General features: G+C 38.9%; 1 protein-coding gene across 3 annotated transcripts in view; it reads left to right on the top strand.

Annotated features, from left to right (window-relative positions):
• Window positions 1-20,343, top strand: part of CACNA2D3 (calcium voltage-gated channel auxiliary subunit alpha2delta 3) — an 848,944-nt gene that overhangs the window by 362,035 nt on the left and 466,566 nt on the right. For all 3 annotated transcript variants that reach the window (XM_070455902.1, XM_070455901.1, XM_070455900.1), the window contains exon 5: window positions 12,762-12,924. In XM_070455902.1, coding sequence (XP_070312003.1) covers window positions 12,762-12,924 — 163 coding nt within the window. The remainder of the gene's footprint in view (window positions 1-12,761; window positions 12,925-20,343) is intronic.

Here is a 20,343-nt window from a genome sequence, read left to right as displayed (position 1 = left end):
TGATTGACCATATGTGTTAGTTGCTCAGTCGTGCCCAACTCTTTGTGACCCATGGACTGTAGCCCTCCAGGCTCCTCTGTCCATGGAATTCTTCAGGTAAGAATACTGGAGTGGGTAGCAATTCCCTTCTCCAGGGCCTCTTCCTGACCCAGGGATTGGACCCGGGTCTCCTACATTGCAGGAGGGTTCTTTACCATCTTGAGTAACCAGGGAAGCTCTGGTTGAACACATGTTCCACCACAACTTGTTGGAAATCATTTCCCCATTGAATTATCTAAGCACCTTTATTGAAAATTTGTTAATTGTATAAACGTGGCTTTATTTCCAGACTCTCTTCAGTTCCATTAATCTGTTTTTCTGCTCTAATGCCAATACCACACCATTTTGAATAATTAAGTTTAGAGTAAGACTTAAATTTAGGAAATGTGAATCATTGGACCTTTTTCTTCTTTTTAAAAATTATTTTTGATATTCTCAATTCTTTTCATCTTTATAAAATTTAAACTTAACAGTTACTACAGCCAGTCTATTGACATTTTGATTGAGGTTTCTTTGGAGTTTTAAATCAATTTGGGAAGAAATAGCATTTAAATACTGAGTTTTCCAATCCTTAAGCACAAGGCATTTCTTTCAGTTCATTTAAGGCTTCTTTAATTTCTGCCAGCAATATCTTTTTTTTTTTGCCAGCAATATCTTATAGTTGCCAGCATACAGATACTATAGCATTTCCCTGGTAGCTCAGTTGGTTAAGAATCTACCTGCAGATGCTAGAGACATGAATTTGATCTCTGAGTCAGGAAGACCCCCTGTAAACAGAAATGACGACCCACTCCAGGACTCTTGCCTGGGAAATCGCATGGACAGAGGAGCCAGGCAGGCTATAGTCCATGGAGTCTCAACGAGTAGGACACGATTGAGTGACTAAGCCATCACCACCATACAGATATTGCACGTGTTTTAATTTTTATTTTTTTAAATTTTTTATTTTATTTTATTTTCATTTATCTTTATTAGTTGGAGGCTAATTACTTTGCAATATTGTATTGGTTTTTGTCATACATTGACATGAATCAGCCATGGATTTACATGTATTCCCCATCCCGATCCCCCCTCCCACCTCCCTCTCTACCTGATCCCTTTGGGTCTTCCCAGTGCACCAGGCCCGAGCACTTGTCTCATACACCCAACCTGGGCTGGTGATCTGTTTCACCCTAAATAATATACATGTTTTGATGCTGTTCTCTGGAAACATCCCACCCTTGCCTTCTCCCACAGAGTCCAAAATTCTGTTCTGTACATCTGTGTCTCTTTTTCTGTTTTGCATATAGGGTTATCATTACCATCTTTCTAAATTCCATATATATGTGTTAGTATACTGTAATGGTCTTTATCTTGCTGGCTTACTTCACTCTGCATAATGGGCTCCAGTTTCTTCCATCTCATTAGAACTGATTCAAATGAATTCTTTTTAATGGCTGAGTAATATTCCATGGTGTATATGTACCACAGCTTCCTTATCCATTCATCTGCTGATGGGCATCTAGGTTGCTTCCATGTCCTGACTATTATAAACAGAGATATTGCACATGTTTTTAAATTTTATACCAAAGTGTGTATTTCCAACTTTTTATGCTATTTGTAAATACTCTTGTTCTTCCAGTTGTTCTTAGTGTAAAAAGAAAGGAAAAGAAAGTGAAGTTGCTCAGTCGTGTCCAATTCTTTGCGACCCCATGGACTGTAGCTTACCAGGCTCCACCATCCATGGAATTTTTCAGGCAGGAAAAATTCCTAGTATAGTGAAATATAACTGATTATGGTATATTGACCTTATATCCTGTGACCTTGCCAAACTCAGTGGTTATAGTAGATTATGTACATTCCTTAGGGTTTTCTTTATGGGAAGTCATATTGTTTGCAAAAAAGATAGTTTTGTTTTTTTTTTCCTATCCAATACCTATGGCATTCTTCTACTCATTCATTTATTCATTCATTGTACTGTATTTGCCAGAACTACCTGTACAATGTTGAATTGAAGTGAGAGGACATTCTTGCCTTTTACTGATCTTAGTAGAGAAATATTGAGTGTTTTGTTATGAGTTTAATGTTAGCTGTGGGTTTTATATAGATGGTTTTTGTCAGGTTGAGGACTTTTTATCTTATTTTAAATTTTCTGATAGATTTTATGATGAACAAAATTGGATTCTTTCAAATGTTTTTCTGCATTTATTTGGTCATAAGATTTTTTAAGAAAAATTCTGTTAATATGATGGACTGTGTTGATTGATTTTTGAAATGTTAAACCAACCTTGAATTCCTGGGTTAAATACAACTTGGTCATGGTATGAGGATTTGATGCAGTATTAAATTTGTTAAGATTTTTCATTTAGGTTAATGAGTGACATTAGCATATAATTTTTACAAAATGTGTTCTTTTTTGGTTCTGCTGTCAGTATTATGCTGCCCTCATAAAATAAGTTGGGACATATTCCTTACTCCTAATTTTTTGTAAGAGTTTATTGGGTTCAATCCCTGGGTTGGGAAGATCCCCTGGAGAAGGGAAAGGCTACCCATTCCAGTATTCTGGCCTGGAGAACTTCATGGACTGTGTGGTCCATGGGGTTGCAAAGAGTCAGACACAACTTTCAGTTTCACTTCGTATAAGATAATTTATATTTTTTCCTTATGTATTTGATAATATTCATTATTTAAGGCATTTGAACCAGGAGTTGTTTGTTTTTTCGTGACTATAAATTGTGAATTCAGTTTCTCTTTTAGAGCCAGTCATATTTTATATTTCTTTCTGTCAATGTTGGTAATTCCAGTTTTTCAAGCAATTTGACTGTAACTTTATATAAAATTTTAACTTTACATAAAATTTTGATGTAAAGTTGTTTATAACATTCTCTTTTTATCTGTTGGCTCTTTAATAATGTTTTCTCTTTCATTTCTGATTCTAGTATCTTGTGCTTTCTTATTTTTTATTCATCAGTCTAGGTAGGGTTTTATGATTTCATTAATCTTTTTATAGAACCAACTTTCGATATTGCTGACTTTTTCCCTGTTATTTGTTTTGTATAATTGATTTCTGCTTTTTTCTCTATTGTTTTACTTCTTCTTTTTGACTTTTTTTTTTTCTATTTTCTTCCTTAAGGTAGTATCTTTGTGCATCTTAAAAATTTCTTTTTCTATTATAAACTTTAAAATCTACAAAATTTTCTCTAATTTCTTAGTTACATCTTACAAATATTTACTTTTTATTATTATTTATTTCAGAATATTTTACAATTTTTTCTGTCATTTTCTTCCATTACACATGTATTAAGATACTTTCAAAATCTTTTAAGATTCTTCTAAATATTATTTTTTCTTAGATGTTCTTGATATTTTTTGTATCTTTATCATATACTGAATTCCCATTTTTATCATCTGGAAAAGAAGGTGTGCTCTGTAGCTGTTAGGTGTGGAACTCCTGAAATTCAATTAGCATTAAGTTGGTAAATAGTGCTGCTACATGACCAACACCCAGTAAAAATCCTTAACACTCAGTATTTATTGAGCCTCCCTGGTAGGCAACATTTCAAATGGGTTGTTACAGTTCATTGCTGGAAGAATTTTTACATCTTATGTAATTGTAGTGGGAGAGAAATCTTGAAGGCTTGCATCTGGATTTTTCTGGACTTTGTCGCGTGTATCTCTTTTCCTTTAATGGTTTTGCTTCTTCATATCTTTTCACTGTAATGAATCTTTTCAAAGAGCCAACTTTTAGTTTCATTGTTTCCTTTCTTTTTTTGTTTTAATTTATTTTTTATTGAAGGATAATTGCTTTACAGAATTTTTTTGTTTTCTGTCAAATCTCAACATTAATCAGCCATAGGTATACATATATCCCCTCCCTTTTGAATCTCCCTCCTGTCTCCCTCCCCATCCCACCCCTCAAGATTGATACAGAGCCTCTGTTTGAGGTTCCTGAGCCACACAGCAAATTCCCGTTGGCTATCTATTTTACATATCATAATGTAAGTTTCCATGTTATTCTTTCCATATGTCTCACCCTCTCCTCCCTTCTCCCCATGTCCATAAGTCTATTCTCTCTCTCTTTTTATTGTTTTTTCCTGAGAGGAAGATATCCTTTTTTTTTTTCCTTCTTTATTTTAACTGGAGGCTAATTACTTTACAATATTGTGGTTATTTTTGCCATACATTCACATGAATTAGCCATAGGTGTACATGTTTTCCCCATCCTGAACCTTCCTCCCACCTCCCTCCCCATCACACCCCTCTGGGTCATCCCAGTGCACCAGCCCTGAGTACCCTGTCTCATGCATTAAACCTGGACTGGTGATCTGTTTCACGTATGATAATATACATGTTTCAGTGCTATTCTCTCAAATCATCCCCTTCTCGCACAGAGTCCAAAAACTTACATCTGTGTTTCTTTTGCTGTCTCTCATATAGGGTCATCGTTACCATCTTTCTAAATTCCATATATATGTGTTAATATACTGTGTTGGTGTTTTTCTTTCTGACTTACTTCGCTCTGTATAATAGGCTCCAGTTTCATCCACGTCATTAGAACTGATTCAAAGGCATTCTTTTTAATAGCTGAGTAATATTCCATTGTGTGTATGTACCACAGCTTTCTTATCCATTTGTCTGCCGATGGACATCTAGGTTCCGTCCATGTCCTGGCTATTGTAAACATGCTGCATGATCATTGGGGTACACGTGTCTCTTTCAATTCTGGTTTCTTCGGTGTGTATGCCCAGCAATGGGATTGCTGAGTCGTATAGAAGTTCTGTTTCCAGTTTTTTAAGGAATCTCCACACTGTTCTCCCTAGTGGCTGTGTTAGTTTGCATTCCCACCAACAGTGTAAGAGGGTTCCTTTTTCTGCACACCCTCTCCAGCATTTATTGTTTGTAGACTTTTTGATAGTAGCCATTCTGAGCGGCATGAGATGGTACCTCATTGTGGTTTTGATTTGCATTTTTCTGATAATGAGTGATGTTGAGCATCTTTTCATGTGTTTGTTAGCCCTCTGTATGTCTTCTTTAGAGAAATGTCTGTAGTTCCTTGGTTCATTTTTTTTTTTTATTGGGTCACTTTTTTTCTGGAATTGAGCAGCAGGAGTTGCTTGTATATTTTTGAAATTAATTCTTTGTAGTTGCTTCATTTGCTATTATTTTCTCCCATTCTGAAGGCTATCTTTTCACCTTGTTTATAGTTTCCTTCATTGTGAAAGGCTTTTCAATTTAATTAGATCCATTTGTTTACTTTTGCGTTTATTTCCATTACTCTGGGAGGTGGGTCATAGAGGATCCTGCTGTGATTTACATCAGAGAGTGTTTTGCCTATGTTTTCTTCTAGGAGTTTTATAGTTTCTGGTCTTAAATTTAGACTTTTAATCCATTTTGAATTTATTTTTGTGTATGGTGTTAGAAAGTGTTCTAGTTTCATTCTTTTACAAGTGGCTGACCAGTTTTCCGAGAACCACTTGTTAAAGAGATTATCTTTTCTCCATTATATATTCTTGCCTCCTTTGTCAAAGATAAGGTGTCCATAGGTGTGTGGATTTATCTCTGAGCTTTCTGTCTTGTTCCATTGATCTATATTTCTGTCTTTGTGCCAGTACCATCCTGTCTTGATGACTGTAGATTTGTAGTATAGTCTGAAGTCAGGCAGGTTGATTCCTCCAGTTCCATTCTTCTTTCTCAAGATTGCTTTGGCTATTTGAGATTTTTTGTATTTCCATACAAATTGTGAAATTATTTGATCTAGTTTTCTGAAAAATACTGTTGGTAGCTTGATAGGGATTACATTGAATGTATAGATTACTTTGGGTAGTATAGTCATTTTCACTATATTGATTCTTCTGATCCATGAACATGGTATATTTCTCCAACTGTTTGTGTCATCTTTGATTTCTTTAATCAGTGTTTTATAATTTTCTATATATTTCTGTATATACATTTCTATATATAGGTCTTTTGTTTCTTTAGGTAGCTTTATTCCCTTTGTTCTTTTCATGCAGTGGTGAATGGAATTGTTTCCTTAATTTCTCTTTCTGTTTTCTCATTGTTAGTGTATAGGAATGCAAGGGATTTCTGTGTGTTAATTTTATATCCTGCAACTTGACTATATTCATTGATTAGCTCCAGTAATTTTCTGGTGAAGTCTTTAGGATTTTCTATGTAGAGGATCATGTCGTCTGCAAACAGTGAGAGTTTTACTTCTTCTTTTCCAATCTGGATTCCTTTTATTTCTTTTTCTTATCTGATTGCTGGGGCTAAAACTTCCAAAACTATGTTGAATAGTAGTGGTGAGAGTGGGCACCCTTGTCTTGTTCCTGACTTTAGGGGAAATGCTTTCAATTTTTCACCATTGAGGATAATGTTTGCTGTGAGTTTATCATATATGGCTTTTATTATGTTGAGGTATGTTCCTTGTTTGCCTGCTTTCTAGAGAGTTTTTATCATAAATGGATGTTGAATTTTGTCAAAGGCTTTGTCTACATCTATTGAGAAAATTGTATGGTCTTTATCTTTCAATTTGTTAATATGGTGTATCACATTGATTAGTGAATAATGAAGAATCCTTGCATCCCTGGGATAAAGCCCACTTGGTCATGATGTATGATCTTTTTAATATGTTGTTGGATTCTGTTTGCTAGAATTTCGTTCTTCTCTAGATTTTTGGTAGAATTTAGCAGTGAAGCCATCTAGTCCTGGGCTTTTGTTTGTTGGGATATTTTTTATTACAGTTTCAATTTCTGTGCTTGTGATGGGTCTGTTAAGATTTTCTACTTCTTCCTGATTCAGTTTTGGAAAGTAAGTTATACTTTTCTAAGAATTTGTCCATTTCTTCCAAGTTGTCCTTTTTATTGGCATATAGTTGCTGATATTAGTCTCTTATGATCCTTTGTATTTCTGTGTTGTCTGTTGTGATTTCTCCATTTTCATTTCTAATTTTATTGATTTCATTCTTCTCCCTTTTTTTCTTGATGAGTCTGTTTAGTGGTTTATCTATTTTATTTATCTTCTCAAAGAACCAGCTTTTAGCTTTGTTGATTTTTGCTATGGTCTCTTTTGTTTCTTTTGCATTTATTTCTGCCCTAATTTTTATGATTTCTTTCCTTCTACTAACCTTGGGGTTCTTCATTTCTTCTTTTTCTAGTTGCTTTAGGTGTAGAGTTAGGTTATTTATTTGATTTTCTCCTGTTCAGGAGGTGGGTCATAGAGGATCTTGCTTTGATTTATGTGTGAGTTTTCTGCCTGTTTTTCTCTAGGAGTTTTATAGTTTCTGGTCTTATATTTAGGTCTTTAATCTATTTTGAGTTTATCTTTGCATATGGTGTTAGGAAGTGTTCTAATTTCATTCTTTTACATGTGGCTGAATGTACATGTATGTGAATGACCCAGTGAACAAAGGAAATAAAAAAATCATATTTACCAGTTAAGAACAAAACTAACTAAGGGAACCAAAAGTTATGTCTACCTTAACAAAACTAACTGAAGCACAAACTGGAAAACAAAACTAAAGCAAGATGCCAATTGTGGAATACAGCAATGAAAATAAAACTAACAAATATGTTGAGAGGAAAGGAAAAAAAGAATAGATCTGCAAAGTTAAGTAGAAGTAGATAAAGAAGATTTTATCTTTGCAGTTAAAGATTAACTGCAAAGGGAAAAGAACAGTAGGAAAAGCAAGCAAAATAATAAATGTAGAAAAAATAATAATAGGTTTTAAAAATTAAAAATTAAGATTAGAAAAAGAAATTAAAAATTAAAATTAAAAAGAAAAGAAAAAAAAAGAGGAAAACCCCCCAGAACTTCAAAAGCTCAACATAGAGGCAGAGGTTTGTAACAACAATTAAAAATGTGACTGAGAAAAAAAAGGAAAAAAAAAAAAGCTCGAAAGCTTAGTTAGATTTCATAGTGCCAACAAAATCGATAACTACAACGGGGGTGGGGGGGAGGAAAAAAATCCAAAAGAATCTACAGAACAAGTCAAAACATAAGAATAATAAATGTTTTTCTTCAGTCTCTGCTTTCAGAGTTGTTTACCTTGCTGGGAGTCAGTTTACCTCAACCTCCCTAGGATGCCCCCTACCACTGTGCTGATCTCTGGACCTGCTGTGGGGGCAGCTCAGATTCTAATCTGGTTCTACACCTCTGTGTTCTTGCCTCCAATGTCCACAGCTATCAGAACTAGTGCATTTTCTTTTGTAGGAGCTCTCAGTGACCTTTTATATATTCCGTAGACACAGAGTCTGACTAGTTGATCTTGTGGATTTAATCTGCAGCTTGTGCAGCTGGTGAGAGGGTTTTGGGTCTTCTTCCTTAGCCACACTGCCCCTGGGTTTCAATTGTGGTTTTATTCCCACCTCTGCATGTGAGTCGTCCACTGGGGTTTGCTCCTGAGGCTGCCCTGGAGGACTTGGGTTTGCCCCTGTGAGGGCCAGGTGTGGAGGTGGTGCAGCTGCTTGGGTCACAGGGGTTCTGGCAGCACCAGGTACTCAGGGGAGTTGGCAGCTAGGGCAGCAGGAAATATAGTGCTCTAGAAGGGTATGGCAACCAGTATTGGCCAATACACTCCAGTATTCTTGCCTGGAAACCCCCCCGCCCCCACCTACCTGCTCCCTGACAGAGAAGCCTGGCAGACCACAGTCTACAGGGTTGCAGAGCCAGCTACTACCCAAGTGACCCACACAAGACCTTTTTAGCTTGTGCTAGCTCTGTCCCAGTGAGAGTTGAGTGTGAAGGTTGCACAGCTGCTTGGCTTTTGGGAACCCTGGCAGTGCCAAGTGTGTAGGGACATGGACTGCCTCCACTGCAGGAGTTATGGCCCTATCAGAGTCTTCTTTCAAGCCTCTTGTAGTTGGTGATCAGAAGGCCTCTTTGGCCAGTCTTTCTCCGTATCTCTGTCTGTTCAGGCATTTAGGGAGATTCCTTGCCTGGTATCCTTCTCTGCTGTTCAGTGCATCAGGAACATAGAGGGCCCCCCCCCCCCCCCCCCGGTTGGTATCCTACTCTATAGTTCGGTGCATCTGTCACTTAAAGGAGCACCTTGGGTGGGGTCCTACTCTGTAGTTCAGTGCGTCAGGCATTTGATGGGCCAGCCTCTCTATTGTTCAGTGCTCAATGCTGGTGTGTTGGGGGAGAGAGGCTATGGTGATGGCTCCATCCGCTATGCGTGATTCTGCAGTATCACCTTGCTTCCATGGCTGCCCAGGTTTCCTCCACAGGCATTTCCCACCAGAGTCTCCTCCCTCACATTCCCTCGATCCATCTCTCCACAGTCAACAGCAGCCCTTGCCTGGGATTGATCCATAATTCCTAAACTCCAGCTCCCAGCTGCTGCACCTTCCAGGGGATCTGCGTCCCTGTCTGGGGTATGTATGGCTGCAGCAAGGATTGTCTGATTCTCATTCCATTTAAGCTGCCAAAGATTAGTAGTTTGATTTTCAGCCTTAAATATTTCTCCTCTGACTCAGACAATTGCCCAGATGTGGGGATGGGAACCCTGTTTCAGTTCACCCACCGGCCAAGGGCAGGTCCAGTCCTACCAACACTCTTCTTTTTTCCCATAGTTCCTTCATCCTACAGAGTTTTGAGTGGGTCTATGTATTCTTTTCTGCTGGCCAGGTACTCCTGGCCACTCTCAGCTGGTGTTCTGCATGCACTTTTATGTCTGAAGGTGTATTCCTGATGTATCCATGGAGATATTTACTCCACATCCACCTACTTCTTCGCCATCTTGTTCTTCGAGTCATTGATTTTCTTAATTGATTTCCTGTTTTCAATTTCATTGATTTATATTTAGGAAAATTAAAACAAATATTTTTTCCTTCTGCCTTGGATTTAGTTTTCTACTTTCTTAAAGAAGCAGCTTAGATGATTTATTTTAGATCTGTTTTCTTTTCTAATAAATGTATTGAATGCTGTAAATTTTCCTGTAAGCACTGCTTTTGCTGCATCTTGCAAATTTTGTTAAGTTGTATTTTGATTTTAATTTGGTTTAAAATTTATCTTGAGACTTATTCTTTGGCCCATGTGTTATTTAGAAATATGTTGTTTAGTCTCCAAATATTTTGGGATTTGTCCAGCTATTTTTCTGTTGTTGATCTATACTTTAATTTCAGTGTGGTCTGAAAGCATACTTTGTCTGATTTCTATTCTTTTAAATTTGTTAAAGAGTGTTTAATGGCCCAGAATGTGGTCTTTCATAGTGAATGTTCCATGTGAGCTGGACAAAAATATTTGTTCTGCTATTGTTGGATGAAGTAGCCTACAGTCAGTTTGGTCCAGTTGTGCTGTTCAGTTCAAATTGTCGCTGACAATATTCTGCCTGATAGACTTGTCAGTTACTGATAGAGGGGGTACTGAAGTCTCCAACTTTAGTAGTGCTGGTTTAGTAGTGTTTAGGATTAGCCATTTCTCCTTGTAGTTCTGCCATTTTTTCTCTCACATATTTTAATATTCTGTTAGGTGCATCCACATTAAAGATTGTTATGCCTTCTTGGAGAATCGACCCCTTTGACATTATGTAATGCCAGTGTTTTTTTCCTGATAATTTTCCTTGCTTTGAAGTCTACTTTGTCTGAAGTTAATATGGTCACTCTGGCTTTCTTTTGATTAATGTTAGCATGGTAAAATTTTCTCTTATCCCTTTACTTTTAATCAAGTTGTCCTTTATATTTACGGTGAGTTTCTTGTAGACAGCTTTTATTTTTTTATCCACTTTGACAGTCTCTTTTAACTAATCTATTTAGACCATTCACATTTAAAGTGATTACTGATGTGATTGGATTAATATGTACCATGTTTGTAACCATTTTCTATTCATTGCCCTTTTTTTTGTCTTCTACTCTTTTTATGCCTTGTCTGGTTTTAATTGAGCATATCATATTTTTACTATAATATTAGTATTTTTTCCTTCCTAAACATTTATACTTCTTTTGAAAAATTGGTTTAGAGGTTGTTTTATATTTTGCATTTATAACTAATAAAACTCCACTGTCAAATAACCCTGTACCACTTCATGGATGGCATGGGACATTATGATAGAATATTCCCAATTTCTCCCTGCTATTCTTCATAACACTGTGGTATTCATTTCACTTATCCATGAGTGTTTATAATCCAGTAATTTGTTGCTATTATTATTTTGATCAAACTATTATCTGAGAGGTCAGTTACGAATAAGAAAATTAAATATTTTACTTTTATTTATTTCTTCTGTAAAACTGTCTTTTCTTTATGTAGATCAGGGTTTCTGATGTATATAGTTTCCCTCCCTTTAAAGGACTTTTAACATTTTTTGCAAGGCAGGTCTGTTTGCAGAAAATTTCTTGAATTGTTATTTGTCTGAAGAGGTCTTTACTTATTTTTCAGTTTTGAAGGATAATTTTGCTGGATAAAAATTCTAGGCTGGTCGGCCTTTTCTTCAAGCACTGAGTGTTCATGTTGCTCTCCTCTTGTTTTCTGTTTTCTGAACAGAAGCCTTGATGTAATCCTTGCCTTTGTCCCTCTGTAGGTGAGGCTTTCCCCCCTTTCTGGCTTTCTCTAGTAGTTTCTCTTTTTGGTTTTTGTAGTTTGGATGTGACATGTCTAGGTATAGTATATTTTTGTTTGTTTGTTTTTTGTTTTTAATCATCATGTGCTTGATGTTTCCTGGACTTCTTGGATTGGGTTTGTTGTTTGTCATTAATTTTGGAATATTACTTCAAATATTTCTTCTGTTCTTTTTTTCTTTTTCTCCTCCTCTGGTATTCCCATTACATATCTGTTACACTTTTTTTGTAATTGTTCCGTGGTTTTTGAAGATTCTGTTATTTTTTTCCTTTTTTTTTTCCCTTGCTTTTCAGTTTGAGACATTTCTACTGATATAGCTTCGGGCTCACTGAATTATTTCCTCAGCTGTGTCTCAGCTGGCAGTGAGCCATAGGTGTTCTTCATTTCTGTTATGGGTTTTTGATTTCGTTAGAATATTTGTCTCTCTACTTATCTATCTCTTCTTACCTGTTTTCTACTTTTTCCAGTAGTTCCCTTAGCATATTAATTACATTTGTTTTAAATTGCTGATCTGATAGTTACAACCATCCCTGCCATCCACCAACTTGCAATACTGTGCAACAGATAAGTGCCCAGTCTTTGGAAATAGACTGTCTGTATTTTAATTCTCTTTCTGCTTCTCAGTGGTGTAATTTTTGACAACATACAGAAATTCTCTCTACCTCAATTTCTTCATTTGTGAATTGAAAATACTCAAATCCTAGTTCTTAGAGTTGTTAGGAGAAGTGGATAAGTTAGCATATAGGAAACACTTAGAATAGCAAATATGACTATCTAACATATTATATATTTACTTAATTTTTGTTGTTTTCCAGTCTCCTTCTACTTAAAGTTAGGCTGATTAAGGGCAGAGTCTGTAAAGTCTTTAAAGTCTTGAAACTAAAGAATTGAAATGTTTTTGTGCAGTTTTCTCTGTATTTACATAAGGAAGTAATGAGAAGCTTCTTAAATTTGTTTTTCAAGAGTACTTAATGATATTGGGAAACATTTATCTAGTGCTGTCATATCACACTAGTGCAGAAACAGCATAGATGGTGTGAAAGGCTTAAAGAGATTATGTGACTAGAGTAAGATTCACAAGTGTAGGGGATGGCCTGTACAGGTCAGCCATACCCAGGTCTGAGTTCACAGCCTTCTCCTCTAAGCCACATGTTGTGTTGTTTTTTTTTTTTTTTCACTTTCTTTTTCAGTATGAATACTTCAATGCCGTGCTAATAAATGAAAGGGACAAAGACGGGAATTTTTTGGAGCTGGGGAAGGAATTCATCTTAGCCCCAAATGACCATTTTAATAATCTGCCTGTGAACATCAGTCTGAGTGATGTCCAAGTGCCAACGAACATGTACAACAAAGGTAAGCCTTACTGCTGCTGGTCTTTTAAGAGGGTGAAGGGGGCAGGGTATGAGGGGCAGGGGTGGCTGGTTTGAGATATTGTGCTTTTTTGAAAAATGCGATTATAAGCCCAGTGTTTCAAGCACTGGCAGTATAGGTGAAGTGTGTGCCTCTTCTGCTTGGAGATCTAGGCTTGCTATTTTTCTGGTTCATGTTGCATTAGGCCATCTTAACTTGCAGTCTATAGGTTGGCAAACTTTTCTTTTTTTTTTTTTTGTATAGATACATTTCTTTATTTTTTTTTCCATTTATTTTTATTAGTTGGAGGCTAATTACTTTACATCATTACAGTAGTTTTTGTCATACATTGAAATGAATTAGCCGTGGATTTACATGTATTCCCCATCCCGGTCCCCCCTCCCACCTCCCTCTCCACCCGATCCCTCTGGGTCTTCCCAGTGCACCAGGCCCGAGCACTTGTCTCATGCACCCAACCTGGGCTGGTGATCTGTTTCACCCTAGATAATATACATGTTTCAATGCTGTTCTCTTGAAACATCCCACCCTCGCCTTCTCCCAGAGTCCACAAGTCTGTTCTATACATCTGAGTCTCTTTTTCTGCCATATGACCCAGCAATCCCACTTCTGGGCATACACACCAAGGAAACCAGATCTGAAAGAGACATGTGCACCCCAATGTTCATTGCAGCACTGTTTATAATAGCCAGGTCATGGAAGCAACCTAGATGCCCATCAGCAGACGAATGGATAAGGAACATGTGGTACATATACACCATGGAATATTACACAGCCATTAAAAAGAATTCATTTGAATCAGTTCTAATGAGATGGATGAAACTGGAGCCCATTATACAGAGCAAAGTAAGCCAGAAAGATAAAGACCATTACAGTATACTAACACATATATACGGAATTTAGAAAGATGGTAACGATAACCCTATATGCAAACTTTTCTTTAAAGGGCCAGATATTTAATAATTCCTTAGACTTTACAGGCCTTAAAGCCTCTGTTGCAACTACTCAGCTCTGCTGTTCTGGCACAAAAGCAACCATAGATAATATGTAAATCAGTAGATAATATATAAATTGACTGTGTTCTCAGAAAACATTTAAGCTACAGAAACAGTTAGCTACATTGGACCTGCAGTCTCTAGTGTACAGAGCCTTTTCTCTTCTTCCTCCCTTCCTTATGATGGTTTTGAGGGTTCTGGAGCTCCTGGTATTACCATGGAATTAGTTGTCGTTTGCCTGCAATGCTGGACACCCTGGTTCGATTCCTGGGTCAGGAGGATCCCCTGGAGAAGGGATAGGCTACCCACTCCAGTATTCTTAGGCTTCCCTGGTGACTCAGTTGGTAAAGAATCCGCCTGCAATGCAGGAGACCTGGCTTCAATCCCTGGGTTGAGGAGATCCCCTGGAGAAGGGAATGGCTGCCCACTCCAGGATTCTGGCCTGGAGAGTTCCATGGACTATACAGTCTATGGGTACGCAAAGAATTGGACGTGATTGAGTGACTTTCACTTAGAGTACAAAGCAGGATGAATCTTAATGAAGCTCCATGTTTTCTGGCTTGTGTTCCTCAAATCCAGTTTTTTCATAGATTCTAGAGTTCCTTTCCCCAAATTACCATCTGCCCCTTTGAACTGGGATAATAGTAGCCAAGGATTGGGCTTTGGCAACAGAGGACCTCTGGTTAGACCCTGAGTTCCACTTCTTACTGGATGTGATCTTGAAAGGCTGAGACCACTTCCTTTCTTTAGAGCTTAGTTTTCTTGTATCTAGGATATGGACAATAACTGTGTCTACATCATGGGATGAAACACATGATGTGTCCAAAGGGGTTAACTGAGGGAGGATATCACCCTCCTCTTCTTCACCTTTACTGAGTAGGAGTTTGCTCTGCTTTGTCATACCAAGGAGGAGCCTAAGCAAAGAACTGTCTTCACCCCAAAATAAATCAGGAAGACATGGCATTTTTAAAGTAAAAATCTACTGTTATGTCCCATTGATGTTTCAGAAATATTGGGATCTGGTTTCAGTATCTCAGGAATGCAGTGGTCAGGAGAAGGCTTGGATCCTGCTCTTTCTCTTGCTGGCTCTGTGATCCTCAGCAAGCAACTTTGCCTCCCTGAGCCTCAGTTTCCCTTTTTGTAAAATAGGGCTAAGTGTACTGCCTCCTTTGGGGGGTTATTGTGAGAATATGAAATGATGCCTAAACAGTCTCAGCTCAACGGTTGCTCATAGAAAGTGCCTAGTGCATCTTAATTGTCATCATTATTATTGGGAAATAAGATGAATATACATTTCTAAATTGTTTTAGGTTACTGTTTAAAGAATGTGGTCAATGATTAAAGAACTTCCCACTCACCATCTCTGAAGCATTCTTCTCATGCCTGTCATTTGAGGTTGGATATCTAATATCTCCCTTTCCTAGTTGACCTGTTATCCATCCTTGATGTTCTGTGAAGCAGTACCCTGTCCATTAATTTTTTAAAGTATTTATTTGTTTATTTATTATTATTTTTTATCGCTCTGAGTCTTTGTTGCTATGCATGGGCTTTCTGTAGTTGCAGAGAGCAGGGCCTACTCTTCGTTGCAGTGCATGGGCTCCTCATTGTGGTGGCTTCTCTTGTTGAGGAACATAGGCTCCAGGGCGCACAGGCTTCAGTAGCTGTGACACAGGGGCTCAGTAGTTGTGGTTCATGGGTTTAGTTTCTGCATGGCACTTGGAATCCTCCCAGACCAGGGATCTAACCCTGTCCCTTGCACTGGCAGGCAAATTCTTATCCGCTGTGACACCAGGGAAGTCCCATTAATTATTCTGATGGTTAATTGAGCCCCTGTGGTGAACCAGATGCAGCCGCTTCCTTGAGAGGTTCACAGTGAACTTAGGGACCAGACAGGTAAAGAGATCATAGAATACTGTGTGTCATCTGCTGGCCACAGTTACTAAAAGCCCGGGACAGTGGGAGCTCTGAAGAGGGGGCCTGACCGTTTGTTCCTGTGAGCAGCCACACATTTGTCTTCATTCTTTCTCACAGAAAATGATGTCAGTCCAAGTAGCCTTCAGTGGGCTGTGGATTGAACTGTATCCTGTGACCTAATCTTCACTTTGGACTCTTCCTCAGAGAGCAAATTCCTAAGAATGCAAGCCTTAGAGAATTGAGCTTAGCTTTGTTAGGTGGAGTTTAATCCTCCAGAGGCGTCCTGCCAGCTGAGAAGGAAACCACCTTTTGTACAGTGTGGCTGTAAGGGAACCATCCTGTCAGCATCAAATTCATTCTCAATGGAAGAGGAAAAGTTCAGATTTTGCAGAGCAGTTTCCGACGTAGAACAGTTCAGAATGATCTTTTAAAATGTGGCAGCTGCTTGAAGGTTGCTTGAACTGTTAGCACCATTACAGATATTTAATTGCACATTGAGCTTTAAAGGAATAATTGTACCTTTCCATGGTGACAGCACATCGGGGACTCGCACTGCCATTGATCACAGACCGCAGGGCTTGCTAGGCAGAATGCTAGTAGACAGTCAGATTCTTGAGTCATGGAGGTATATAATTTTATTTAAAGTCATCCTCAGCAGCCCTTATGGTGTCTGCTTACCACCAGCATTCAGATTCAGTGGTCCCCCAGCTAGGCTGTGGGTCATAGACTAAAGTCCCCTGTGTCTTGTTTCTGCCAGGCAGTGAGTAAGCTGCCCAAAAAAACGAGGAGTCTTCGGGAAAATTCCTGTCTCATTCTACCTAATTCAAACCAGCCCCAAATAGTCTTTTTTCTTTTCATGTTGCAGAAATGTATTTCATGTTTAGAGTGCCCTCCAGCTCAGATCTAGTTATTGATGACATGTACAAAAAACACATGCTCAAAGCTTGGTCACTGGCTGAGATGTTCTTGGGTTAGAAATCTTGCCCCCACCGAAGGAAACCAGTACAGGGGGCCATGCTATCCTGGCAGCTTGAACCCCCATGTGCACAAGCAGAGTGATTCAATACTTGATTATGCGCTGCTGTGTGCTGTGTTCCTGGGCATAACATCTAGGCACAGATGAAACTTGCTGATGAAGTCTACCTCTTTTTGCCTCCGGGACTGGGCCTTTTGCTACCAGGCTGTTCAGCCAGGTCACTGTTCACCTCTGTGCTTGAGGTGCCCTTCTTGAAGGCACTGATAGAAACTGCAGGTTCAGAGTTGGTGACATGACAGTAAACTGACCTACCAGCCACGAGAATTCAAAGAACCATATTCCTAAAGTCTTTAGAAATGTGCAGCAGCTTCTTCCTGAAACTTCTTCAGCTGATGTTTGTTGAGTGGCTCCTCTGGCATCTCCAGCCTACTAGTCTTGCTACATCTGTTGAGACGTCTTTGGAGACTAGCTGCCCTTGCCATTCAAACCCATGAACAACTCCATTTCCTCTATGAATAAAGCAGGGTGCAGGATGCTTCTGTGACTACTGAGGATAATCTGACAGTGGATTCAGATAAAGCTGAACTCTTTTAAGTAATTTATGGGCTGAAATGGTATAAAATTTACACAAGCAGATATGTAGGTACATATACACATATGTACCTATTACACAATATATACGTGTGTGTATATCTGGGTATGTGTGTTTATATATGTGTCTTTGAAAGAAATATGCTCTGCTGGTAACCTACCCCTTCATCCCCACCTCTCACCTCTGTCTACCCATTTGAGAACCCCTTTCATTCATTGAGTGTACCTTTGTCTTTCCTCCATTATATCTTATTATTCACTCCATTTCTGTTACCCTGCCTCCCCCTTTATTGCTTTTCCAAATGCTTGTTCTTCAAAATCAGCTCAATACAAACTCTTTAATTCCTTCACTCTTTTGTAAGTGACTTTGGTCCTTTGTTCCAGTATCACTTTGTTCCAGAAGTAAATTCCATGCATTATTTTCCTTCCCCACTTGGAATTCTCTGAGGGCAGGGGCCTTGCTGATTCAGCCTGTTGGTGCCCTCCTTTGCCCTGAGCACTGTGCTCTTTACATAATGGATTTTCCACGATGGGTGAGGTAGGGGATGCCACGTAGGCTGTCATGTTCTCATGGTATCTACCAGCAGTAGAAACATACCCTGGCTGATTTACATGGAAAAGTTACTTTTTGAAAGGACACTGGGTGGCTCACAGACTCTCCCAGAAGGCTAGAGAATAAGGTTTTAGACAGTGGTTGTGTGAGAGGACAGCCAGGGTCCAGAGCCACACCCAGAGCCAGTCTGGTGAGGACCACCTGCCACCATGGCTGACCCCATGTGTCTGTAACTGCATAAAATGGCTTTGTCTCATTTTCCACATTCTGAAACCAGAGGTGATAATCTCAGTGACATTCTTAGGGGGTTATGGTGATGATTTAGAAGGCCACCCAGTACCTGAGCGTAGGCAACTTTCTCTTTTCCTCCAGTCCTCAGCATCCTTAGCTGTTAAATGGGTGTCATAACAGTACTGACCTTATAGAATTATCATGAATGAGGTAAGAATAATGCTTGTGTAGGTTGGGGTGCAGTGGCTAGCCCACTGACCTTGTCTCTTGTCACCTGCTGGAGGGGAAATAAGACCCATGTCACCATGTCCCAGTCAAATAGCACAGGAAGAGAGTCTGTATCTGATGAAGGCCAGTGCTTTCTGCTGTGATTATCACTATATTAGCTTGTTTGATTCTTATAAGCAATGATGATTAAGAAAGGAAGAACTTGAACTAAGAGTAACAAGAGGTTACATGTTCCCCAGCTGGTAGAAACAGGATCAAAACCCAGCATTTTCATTAACCGTCTCCTCTCTGGACTACACGCCACTCCAGTGTCTAGACTGTGGTCTGTGAGCCATTTTTCGCAAGGGTGTCTATAAAGGGAAAAGGCAATATTCTGGCTCCCAAATATTTTTATTTTAAAGTGGTTGAAATCCAAAAACTGGAAATACATCAAAGTTCAGTTCAGTTCAGTCACTCAGTTGTGCCCAACTCTTTTCAACCCCAAGCACACAAAATGTTCCTGTCCATCACAAACTCCAGGAGCTTGCTCAAACTCATGTCCATTGAGTTGTTGATGCCATTAAACCATCTCATCCTATGTCATCCCCTTCTCTTCCTGCCTTCAATCTTTCCCAGCATTAGGGTCTTTTCCAGTGAGTCAGTTTTTCCCATCAGGTGGCCAAGGTATTGGAGCTTCAGCTTCAGCATCAGTCCTTCCAATGAATATTCAGGACTGATTTCCTTTAGGATTGACTGGTTGGATCTCCTTGCAGTCCAAGGGACTCTCAAGAGTCTTCTCCAACACTGCAGTTCAAAAGCATCAATTCTTCAGCGCTCAGCTTTCTTTACAGTCCAACTCTCACATCCATACATGACTACTGGAAAAACCATAGCTTTGATTAGATGGACCTTGGTTGGTAAAGTAATGTCTCTGCTTTTTATTTTTTTTTTATTTTTTGCCTCTACTTTTTAATATGCTGTCTGCTGCTGCTGCTCCTAAGTCGCTTCAGTCGTATCCGACTCTGTGCGACCCCATAGACGGCAGCCCATGAGGCTCCTCCATCCCTGGGATTCTCCAGGCAAGAGTACTGGAGTGGGTTGCCATTGCCTTCTCCTAATATGCTATCTAGGTTGGTCATAACTTTTCTTCTAAGGAGTAAACATCTTTTAATTCTATGGCTGCAGTCACCATCTGCAGTGATTTTGGAGCCCAAGAAAATAAAGTCTGTCACTCTTTCCATTTTTTCCCCATCTATTTGCCATGAAGTGATGAGACCAGATGCCATGATCTTCATTTTTTGAATATTGAGTTTTAAGCCACCTTTTTCACTCTCCTTTTTCACTTTCATCAAGAGGCTCTTTAGTTCTTCACTTTCTGCCCTAAGGATGGTGTCATCTGCATACCTGAGGTTATTGATATTTCTCCTGGGAATCTTGATTCTGGCTTGTGCTTCATCCAGCCCAGCATTTCTCATATTGTACTCTGTATATAAGTTAAATAAACGGGGTGACAGTAGACAACCTTGACATACTCCTTTCCCAATTTGGAACCAGTCCATTGTTCCATGTTTGGTTCTAACTGTTGCTTCTTGGCCTGCATACAGATTTCTTAGGAGGCAGGTAAGGTGGTCTGGTATTCCCATCTCTTAAAGCGTTTGCCACAGTTTGTTGTGATCCACACAGTCAAAGGCTTTGGCGTAGTCAGTATATCAGAAGTAGATGGTCTTCTGGAATTCTCTTGCTTTTTCTAAGATCCAACGCATGTTGGCAATTTGATCTCTGGTTCTTCTGCCTTTTCTAAATCCAACTTGAACATCTGGAGTTTCTTGATCCACGTACTGTTGAATCCTCGCTTGGAGAATTTTGAGCATTACTTTGCTAACGTGAGAGTTGAGTGCAATTGTGCAGTAGTTTGAGCATTCTTTGGCATTGCCCTT

This window comes from Odocoileus virginianus, chromosome 26 (assembly GCF_023699985.2).
Source record: "Odocoileus virginianus isolate 20LAN1187 ecotype Illinois chromosome 26, Ovbor_1.2, whole genome shotgun sequence".
NCBI classification, from domain to species: Eukaryota; Metazoa; Chordata; class Mammalia; order Artiodactyla; family Cervidae; genus Odocoileus; species Odocoileus virginianus.
This window is presented reverse-complemented; position numbering and strand designations above follow the sequence as displayed.